Source organism: Haemaphysalis longicornis, unplaced genomic scaffold (genome assembly GCF_048455015.1).
Source record: "Haemaphysalis longicornis isolate Haplotype H1 unplaced genomic scaffold, Haemaphysalis longicornis Haplotype H1 scaffold_2, whole genome shotgun sequence".
Taxonomy (NCBI): Eukaryota; Metazoa; Arthropoda; class Arachnida; order Ixodida; family Ixodidae; genus Haemaphysalis; species Haemaphysalis longicornis.
This window is the reverse complement of record NW_027526295.1, coordinates 39,399,697-39,410,408: the sequence shown is the minus strand read 5'-3', so window position 1 is coordinate 39,410,408 and position 10,712 is coordinate 39,399,697. Positions and strand designations below refer to the sequence as shown.

The window sequence follows — 10,712 nt, the reverse complement described above, 5'->3', positions numbered from 1 at the left end:
TCTACCACCACAATGACTGTGACGTCATCGACTGTTCTTCTTATAAAGGAATCCTTGCACAGCTTTCACTTCAGTGGGAACGGCGGGTTCGGCATGAACATGGCCCTAATCAACCGTTTTGTCTGCTTCATGCAGGTCAGTCCCACCTACTGTTCCATAAAAAGTGATGGTCGCTTTTTGTTAGTCCTGCCGTGCCCACACCAGTGTTCTGCTATTGCATACAACAGTTTTTCTGTTCTCAAGTTATTTTTGTGCGGAGATATTGAGCTAAATCGAGGGCCTAACACGGAGCAAATGTGCAAGAAAATTTTGGAAGGGCAAAATGAATTACGAAGGGATGTGACTAACCTGCTTGCAAAAACGGAAAATCTTATAGCTGACGTTGGCAAAAGATTTCTTGAAATCGAAAACCATATCTCTGAACCTAAACTAAAGACAGCGAAGTTAGATGACCTGGACAACCTAATAGTCACCCAGAAATCTATTGATTTTCAAACAAGAAAACTTGCGGACCTCTAAGATAGGAGCAGACGCTCTAACGTGGTAGTTTTCGGTAAATCCGAAGATCCTGCCGAAAGTAAAGCTGATCTAAGGCGCAAGGTTATCACGGATACCTTTGAAATAAAGCTCAATGTAAAATGCGATTCCATAGCCCGGATTCATAGGCTGGGTAAGGCAGCTACTAGTAGACCTGTGATCATTTACTTTCAAGACTACAACGAAAAGACGTCCGTAATGAAGAACGTTAAAAAACTTAAAGGTACTAAAACCTTCATTCAGAACGATTATTCTCAGCAGACCCTCCAAAAGCACAAGCTTCTTTGGGAGAGCGCTAAGGCAGATAAATCCCAAGGCAAAACAGCTTTCCTTATTCATGATAAGTAATGCGTTGGCGACGACCTTTTCATCTGGAATGAAGCGAAAAATGAGAGGCAAAAAATTCACCGTAAAACCACTCCGAAGCCCACTGACGATTTGGTTAGCAATGCTGTTAACGCCTTCCCTGAGCAAGATACGGCGTGACGGTTATGTGACAACCGTTTTAGGCTTCTCAATATAAATGTCCGAAGTATTGTGAACAAGATAAATCAACTCTAAGCCGAACTTTTGTTACGCAGCCCGCACAGTGCTCTATCACAAAAACCTGGCTTCACAGTGCTATACTTGATGAGGATGTCGTTCCACCCGCTTATAAAATATATCGCAGGGACCGTGACACGAGAGGTGGGGGTGTTGCTGTCATTTTTAAACAAAATATGGACGTCATTACCTTGACGCAATCTCCGGACTCTGAATGCCCGTGCCTCAAGGTTACTCTTAGTGGTCGTGTTTTTATTTTGTATACCGTTTAGAGACCTCCTGACTCGAAACCTGATTTTCTTACAAAAATTCAAAATCACATGAAAAAATTCAACCACCAAAAACTGATTATCGCGGGTGATTTTAATTTGCCGGGCATAGTGTGGAAAAACCTCCGTTCACTTGCTGATTCTTCAACCGACATTAGTTCACTTTTCGACATTATGCTCGATAACAACTTAGTTCAAGTAGGGCAACAGCCTACTCGGTTTACCACCAACTCATGCTAATTACTCGATCTTCTGTTTTTACATCGTTCTATTATCGATTATGACGTTGCTGTGGAGCCTGGAATATCCGATCACGAAGTTGTAATGGTATTGTTACGGGGATAAGCAGGCGAGTAAGAGGCGAAGTGGGGTTTATTCACAGTAGTGGCGGTGGTTCACCGGAGAGCGTGCAGCCAACATCGATTCCGCCCGAAAGAAGCGCTTCGTTCCCTTCTTCATCGGCCGTGCAGCTGGCGGGGAGGATTTGCCCGTACAGTGAAGCAGTCCTGACATTTTGTGTAACATTTCCCCCTCCGCAGACGAAACCCCCTGGGAGAGTCATTCAGCAGCGCGCGGGTTGTATGTTTTAAGGCGTGCAACATGTACAAGCTGAGTCTTGCTTGCCCGGCGTCCGGTCGCAGTGAGACGGGAAATGACGTAGGTGACATCGCTGACACGATCCACAACGACAAATGGGCCAGTGTAACGGGACAAAAACTTCGTACACAAACCGCGTTTCCTTAGCGGTGTCCATAGCAACACCAGGTCACCTTTACAAAATGCAATACTGCGGTGGCGAGCGTCGTATCGGTCCTTAGAACGGCGCTGCGAGGACAGTGTACGTAGACGGGCTAATTGGCGGGATTCTTCAGCCAGGCAAAGGGTTTTGGCAATGGATGCCTCGTTGTGCAAGGAAAATGGTAGAATGGTGTCGATAGGCGTCCTAGCTGACCGGGCGTAGACGAGGTAGAAGGGACTGTAGCCGGTGGTTTCGTGCTGGGCGGTGTTGTAAGCGTAGGTGATGAATGGTAGTATTTCATCCCAGTTTCTATGGTCGGAGGAGATGTACATCGAGATCATGTTGATGAGTGTGCGATTCGTGCGTTCCACCAATCCGTTCGTCTGTGGATGGTACGGGGTAGCATGCCGGAACTGCGAAGTACAAAGCCGGAGTAATTCCTCCACAACATCCGCAATAAATTGGCGGCCACGATCACTGATAAGCACACGAGGGGCGCCGTGTCGAAGAATAAGGGCATGCAGCAGGAATACAGACACAGAGGTTGCTGAAGCAGTTGGAACAGCTGCGGTTTCCGCATAACGCGTCAGATGGTCAACACAGACGATAATCCAGCGGTTGCCGCCAGGCGTTCGTGGAAGTGGGCCTACAAGGTCAACCCCAACCTGCTCGAAAGGAGGAGTGGGTGGTTGCACGGGATGAAGAAGACCGGCAGGTATGGCGGCAGGACGCTTGTGACGCTGGCATTCTGTACAGGTGGCGACGTATTTTTCAGTCGTGCGCCGCATGTTGGGCCAGTAAAAGCGCTCTTGGGCGCGGTGTAATGTCCTAGCGTAACCAAGGTGTCCAGACATCAAATCATCGTGCATAGCGCGCAGTACGCAAGAGCGCAGACTCTCTGGTACAACCAAAAGAAACCGCGCACCAGATGCTCCGTAGTTTGCCTTGTAAAGCAGGCCGTCCCGAAGAGAAAAGCGATTAGAAGGGGCGGATGCACGAGCGCAGGTGAAGAATGGGGCCAGCTTGGGATCGTTCTGTTGCTCTCGTCGAAAGGTTTCCACGTTGGGAAATTCCTCAGATAGTGGCGCGAGGTAGTCGTCGAAATTGTCCGCGTCGCACGCAGTCGTTGAAAGTGGTAGCCGGGAAAGGCAATCAGCGTCGGTGTGACGGCGGCCGCTTTTTTAGGATATAACGAAGTCGTATTCTTGGAGTCTGAGAGACCAGCGGGCGAGTCGCCCGGATGGATCACGTAGTCCAACCAACCAACACAGAGAATGATGATCCGTGACAATCGTAAAAGGACGTCCGTAAATGTAAGGGCGAAACTTCTGCACAGCGAAGATAACCGCCAAACATTCCTGCTCGGTCACAGTATAGTTTCTTTCTGACTTGCTGAGTGTGCGGCTGGCATAGGCGATGACATGTTGGGCCCCGTGATGCCTCTGCACGAGTACTGCTCCGAGGCCGATGCTGCTGGCATCCGTATGCACTTCCGTCGAAGCCGATGGGTCGAAGTGGCGAAGTATCGGGCCAGAAGTGAGCAAAAACTTAAGTTGGGAAAATGAGTCCTCGCACTCTGGCGTCCAGTTGAAAGGCACATTCTTGTGCAAAAGATAGGACAGAGGAGCAGCCAGCTCTGCAAATTTAGGCACGAACCGGCGGAAATAGGAGCATAGCCCCAAGAAACTTCGAAGGTCACGCACAGACTGGGGCGGCTTGAAATGGCTGACGGCTGCGATCTTCTCCGGGTCAGGCCTAACGCCATGTTTGTCAACTAGATGGCCCAAAACTAGTGCTTGGCGTTCACCGAAGTGGCACTTTTTCGAATTCAACACAAGACCGGCCTTTCCTAGGCAGTTCAGGACAGTGTAAAGGCGTGTGTTATGCTCTTCAAAAGTACGGCCGAAAATTACCACATCGTCGAGGTAGCACAAGCAAATCTCCCACTTCAAGCCTCGCAGAATTGTGTCCATGAACCTCTCAAATGTAGCAGGAGCATTACAGAGGCCGAACGGCATGACGTTGAATTCGAAGAGTCCGTCGGGGGTAACAAAAGCCGTTTTCTCTTTGTGGTCTGGATCCATCGGAATTTGCCAGTAACCAGATCTTAGGTCGACTGACGAAAAATACGAAGCAGAGTGCAGGCAGTCGATGACGTCGTCTATTCGTGGTAGTGGGTAGACGTCCTTCTTTGTGATTGCGTTCAGGCGCCTGTAGTCAACACAAAATCGCCAAGAGCCATCCTTCTTCTTTACAAGAATCACCGGTGCTGCCCACGGACTGGCTGATTCCTGCACAACACCCTTTTGCAGCATTTCGTTGACCTGGTCGGCAATAATCCTTCTCTCGCTCGGAGAAACCCGGTAAGGCTTCTGTCGCACTGGCCGGGAGGTTCCGGTATCGATGGTGTGTCGCGAGCGGCACGACGGAATGTCGATCTTGGCGTCTCTTTGCGAGAAGTCAAACACCGATGCATGTCTGCAGAGTACACGAGCTAGTGCCTCCCTCTCGGTAGAAGAAAGACCCTTGTTTATCATTTGCAGGAATGGTCCGTCGAGGGTAGCCGAGCTCCCACCAGAATCACAATTTTCTTCGGTCACTGCTGCCAGGGATACTCTCACATCTTTTTCAAACGCCGCTAGTTTCATTCCCCGCGGCAAAACAGTACCAGCCGCTGAGCAGTTAACGGCCCATATAAGACTGCGCCTACCGTTTACCGAAATCAAACAATGCGGTAACAAAACATCTTTCTTGATGCAGTTTGATGCAATGGGCTCAGCTATAGCGCAAAAGGTAGGCTCACCAGCACCGCGGGCCAATACGGGAACAAGAGACGCTGAGCGGGCGGGCAGAAGCGTGTCTTCGGATACAACCAGAACGCGTTCTTCGCAGAGAGAAGGCTCCTCCGCGAGTGCTGAATGGAACATGCTGTTTATGGAGAGCTCGCCCGTCGCACAGTCCACCATAGCGCCACATTCACGGAGGAAGTCGATACCGAGAATAACATCATGTGTGGACCTCGGAAGCACTGCAAATTCAGCCTGTAAGTGTTTGCCGGCTAGGAAAACGTCAACCACACAAATACCGATGGGGCATAATGACTCGCCCCCAACACCTCGAAATATGGCACCACGGTCCCAGCTGAACATCACTTTAGGCCCAATACGCTCCTTAAAAACCCTACTCATAACGGAAACTGTTGCTCCAGTGTCAACTAAAGCCATCGTCTGTACACCATCAATAAACACTTCCACTTTGTTCTTGACCATAAAGACGGGCAGAGGTATGTTTCCTAGAGACTGTCCGGCGACCTCACCCCCATCGGCCGCGCCGGCTAGTTTCCCGGCGGCGGTGACAAGGGGCGCCGCCGAGGCGACGGGGATTGGCGTTGGCGTAGGGGCGGTGGCGTCAAACTCCTGTCGGAGGCGGGAGAGCCGTTGCGGGGACCATTAAGATGCTGGTTGTTGCCAGTGGGTGGAAATGGTGGCGACCAACGGTTAGGGTTATAATTATTACCCCTAGGCCAGGTAAACCGCGGGCCCGCGCTTGATCCAGGGCTGCGACGCCGGCAAAACCGCGAGATATGACCGGCGACCCCACATCGGTAACAAACAGGTGGCTCGCGAGGAGAGTCAAACCGCCCGGATGGGAATTGGCGACTGGAAGGGCTTGAACGCCGATAGTCGTCCGGGTGGTAGGCGTCCTGTGGACGATGGAAACGGCCTCGTGATTGATAGTAGCGATCTCGTGTCGGGCTAGTATACATGTCACCTCGCCGGTCGTCAACGAAGTCGGCCACGTTGACAGATGGTCGTAACGATTCCACGTGCCTCGGAGGTGCCTCGTGCCGTAAGTCGCTGTTGTGAGATGGGGTCCAGGGACGGGCAACGTCACTGTGTCGGAGCAGCTCTTCACGGACTATTTGCCGTATGGTCGACGCAAGGTCGACAGACGAGTTGACGTCCACGCTGGCGACCGTTGTGACGTTGGGTAGTCGACCAAACTTTGGCGTTATCCGACGCATCTTGAGCGCTTCAAACCTGCGACAGTGTTGGATTACGTCAGAGATGGTGTTCAGGTTGTCCTTACTGATGAGAAAATTAAAAACGTCTTCCGCAATGCCCTTAAGTATATGCCCAACTCTGTCGTCCTCCGGCATCCTAGCGTCGACGACCCGGCACAACTTCAGTATCTCCTCTATGTAGGTCGTGCATGTTTCCCCGGGAACTTGCGCTCTCTGAAGGAGTGTCTGCTCGGCTTTCTTCTTTTTCGCTTCCGAATCACCAAAGGCCTTCCTGATTTCCTCGACGAATCCGTCCCATGTGGTCAACTTTTCCTCGTGGTTTTCAAACCACGTCAACGCTGTCTTGTCCAAGGAGAAAACGACGTTCGCAAGCCGGTCCGCAGCGTTCCAGCGGTTGTACTTGCTCACTCGTTCGTAATGGGTGAGCCATTCATCGACATCTTCTTCGGGTTTCCCTTCAAACTTCCGCGGCTCCCGTGGCTGCTGCCAGCCGTTGGGCGGTGTCACCGAAGAGTTGCCTTGAGTCGGAGGGGCCATGTCTTCTCGGACGGGCGAGAGGCCAGCTACGCGACGGCTTCGACGAAGATCCAGTGACGCCGTTGTCCGCTGGGATTACCCCGCACCTCCACCAAGACTGTTACGGGGATAAGCAGGCGAGTAAGAGGCGAAGTGGGGTTTATTCACAGTAGTGGCGGTGGTTCACCGGAGAGCGTGCAGCCAACATCGATTCCGCCCGAAAGAAGCGCTTCGTTCCCTTCTTCATCGGCCGTGCAGCTGGCGGGGAGGATTTGCCCGTACAGTGAAGCAGTCCTGACATTTTGTGTAACAGTATGTTTTAGCTTAGGTGGAATTAGCTCTCAGGTTGTGCCTTCGCTCAAAAATTTGAAAGATTACTCGCGTGCAAATGACAGAGCTGTATTTGCATATCTTGAAAATAATCTTTTCGACTTTGGGCCTGATGATGTTACATTATTGTGGGACAAATTTAAGAATATCTGTTTACAATGAATCGACCACTTCATTCCTAGCAAAGTTAAAAAAACTGCGAAGTATACACCATGGATAACCATTTCGATTATACATCTGAAACGCAAGGCTAAGCGCCTACGTCGCAAATGCAAAACCTCCCCTAAGCTTACCGACATCCGCGCTGCTCTGTCAGATGCAATTAAACATGCAAAAGGGCACTATTTTAACACTACTTTGACTAGCTTCATAACAGATAACCCACATAAATTCTGGCGTTTCATCGCTGCTCGGAAAAAAAGGGTTAGCAACATTTCGCATAATGGTCACCTCTTTGCCGATCCCAATGTTATTGCTGACCACTTCAATAGCTACTTCCACAGCGTTTTTTTCACATTCTTCTCTGTCAGTCGAAAAAAAGCACGCTTTGTTTTCCTCCAGTTCCAAAGTTATCTCCTATTCTGGTGTCCTGAACACGCTTCTTAGATTGAAAACAAAATCATCCCCTGGTCCCGATCATATACCTAACGCCTTCCTTCAGCGTTATGCAGAAACCTTGGCTTGTTTTCTCGTTCCCATATTCCAGGCTTCACTTAGATCAGCTACTTTGCCTCCTGACTTCAAGATAGCCCTTGTTGTTGCCGTTAATAAAAAGGGTGATCCTCTTATCATTCCTAACTATCGGAATATTTCAATAGTCTCTTCAGCCTGTAAACTTCTTGAACATATTGTAGCAACTTGCATCTCTGATTTCCTGGACCAGCACAAAATACTGGCCCTTTCCAACACGCATTCTAAAAATGCCTGTCTACAGTCACTCAACTATCCACAGTAATTCACTCTATTGCTTCCAATCTAGATAAGCGCGGCCAGGTTGACGTCATTTTTCTTGATTTTAGTAAGGCCTTCGACTGCGTTCCACATGACAAACTAATTTATAAGCTACGTTTAATAGGCATTCCTCCTTTCCTTGTGGCATGGGTTTCTTCCTATCTCACTAACCGTAAGCAGTATGTGAGCTTCAATGACCACTTTTCCGATGTCCTCCCAGTTTCATCTGGTGTTCCACAGGGTAGCGTACTGGGCCCCTACTTTTTCTTATCTGTTGTAATGATATTGTTGATGTTGTTGCTGAACCTGTACAAATACGTCTGTTTGCCGATGATTGCCTTCTGTTTAATAACATCCACTCTTTAGATGACCAGACAGCCCTAAATTCTTCACTGAACAGTATTCTTTCTTGGTGTACGCAATGGGGTATGAGAATTAATTACGAGAAATCAGTTTATCTTAGAACTACCAATAAAACTCAGCCACTCAAGTTTTCCTACATGATTTCCAACAATCCCTTAGCCTAGGTTAATGAATATAAGTATCTCGGTGTTACAATTACTAACAACTTAAGCTAGAATACCCATATCAGCAACATTTGCGCTTCAGCGTTCCGTAAGTTATGTCAACTGAGGCATAAACGTAAAGATGCCCCCTCTCATGTTAAATACCTGGCCTACACAACCCTCATCAGACCTAAATTAGAATATGCTTGCACAGTTTGGGATCCGCACACTAAAGTTAACATTAGCAATCTCGAGAAAATCCAAAGAAGAGTTGTACGTTTCGTGTATTCCAAATATAGACGCCTTGATTCGGTATCTCAACCAATGAACACGAATAACATCCAAACTCTTGAACTAAGGCGCAAATTTCTTCGCTTGAAGTTTCTGCACCAACTGGTTAGTAAAAAGCTCGGATTAGATAGTAGTTTGTATGTGAATCCACTCTCAACCAAATCCCGTCACACCCATGAAAAATCTATAACCCAATTTTTTGCTACGACTAACATTTTCAAATTTTCATTTTTTTCCCCGAAATATTGAAGGATGGAATTCGTTACCCGTTTCTGCACTTCCTACTGTTGAATCCCTCGAAGCTTCTTTTACCCCAAATGCCACTGTGCTGAGCTAATGCCTTACCCTTGTTAAATGCATTGTTCTCTCTTTTATGTTTTTTTTTATCTTTATACCTTGTATTGTTCCATGCAATTGTGACTTGCAATTGTGTAGTTTCTTAACCACTCCTGCGTGGGCTGTCAAGCCTGCAGTATTGAATAAATAAAAATAATAATAAAATTTCTTAACAGCTTCTCCCTCACCATTTCGCGGATAGTCTCGCGTAGGCTATCTGCGGCAATGCACATGCTGACGACGCAATTCGCATTGGCCGTGCCAACAAAGGTGTGGTCATAGTGCTTAGCACGCATTTCGAAGGCTTTCTGAAAGTTGCTGGCTGGAAACAGTTCCTCCTTCACATCGCGCATTAATAGGCGTAACTTCTTTTCTTCCCTCATGCGGGGGTCAGCACGCCTGGAAAGCCTCTTCATGCCTCCGGCAAACACAACAAGGCTTTCGTTAGGGTGTTGTGTCCGCGTTTTCAGCAAGGCCTTGGCACCCTCTTTTCGCACAACCATGGTGAAAGTCGTTAAAAATTGCGTTCTGAAATCCTTCCAAGTATGTAGGGAGCTCTCATAGTTTACGAACCAGATACGTGTTGAGTCGTCAAGGTAGAAGAACACTTGCCTCAGCGTCTCTGGGTCGTCCCATCGGTTAAGCCGCCTGAACCGTTCTACTTGCTCCAACCAGTCTTCGGGATCTTCAGAAGTTGACCCATGGAAGCATTGTGGCTCCCTTGGTTTCTGAAGAACGAGGGCAGGATTGGAAGCACTGTTCATAATGCCTGCGTTGACCATGGTGGTTTTCACGACATGCTAATTTTTTCTTCACGTCAACCTGAAGCACTCCAAACCCTGGCTGGAGACCTTGGTGTCGGCGGCTGACACGAGTTGGTCTTGATTGTCGGCTTGACGATGGCTTAGGGTGCATGTATCCAGCACCTCCTCCAGATGTCACGTAGAGAAAGAGGACGCCGCTCTCTTAAAAGAAAAACAAGTTTATTGGAGCGAACTTGTGCTCCCCACACAACTCAAAGAATACACAGGCGGCGAAGAAGCAGTCAACAAAGCGACGTGCGTAGGCGAATCTTGGCGAATCGAATGCCGTGGCGTCAGCTCTGCGGGAATTCATCTTTGTGCGTGAGTTTCCGGAACCGTCGAATTACATCCAGAACAAAGAAGGTTTTTCTGGGTGGTTCACGTTAGTTCGGAACGGTCTCCCCATTAGAAGCGATAGCACGTGCGCATAGAAAAAAATAAAACACGCGCTTCCCTTGGCACACAGATAACAGAAACCGACGCCGCCAGGCGGTAAAAGCAAAACATAAATAAACAACTTCAATACATAGCTCACGGCAATAGCAGTGGCGGGTAAAGTCAAAGTGAGTTTTATTTAGGTTGCTATAAAAACAAAGCGGGTGGGCCTGGTCAAAAAGTGAAAAATTCACTTTAGGGACACCCGCGCCCCTCTGTACAAAGCATACAGCGAAAAACGTATAGAGCGTATATGAAATTATTATGTCGAATGTTTTTAGAACAACCCAATCTCAAATAAATTTACAAACAGCATAAAAATAAAGGAGGAACAACACAGCATAAAACTAACAGGGAAAAGGCTGAATGCAGGTATGCTTAACGAGACAAAGAAAAATATGTAAACACAAGATCACTAGATCACAACAGCAC

General features: G+C 48.3%; 1 protein-coding gene across 1 annotated transcript; it reads right to left on the bottom strand.

The window, feature by feature from the left end:
• Nucleotides 1-5,606: 5,606 nt before the first annotated feature.
• Nucleotides 5,607-6,649, bottom strand: LOC144167915 (uncharacterized). Its single transcript, XM_077697046.1, has 2 exons — nucleotides 5,702-6,649; nucleotides 5,607-5,645 (listed from the first exon to the last, which is right to left on the bottom strand). Exons 1-2 carry the CDS (start codon nucleotides 6,647-6,649, stop codon nucleotides 5,607-5,609), a joined length of 987 nt encoding a protein of 328 aa, XP_077553172.1.
• Nucleotides 6,650-10,712: the final 4,063 nt, after the last annotated feature.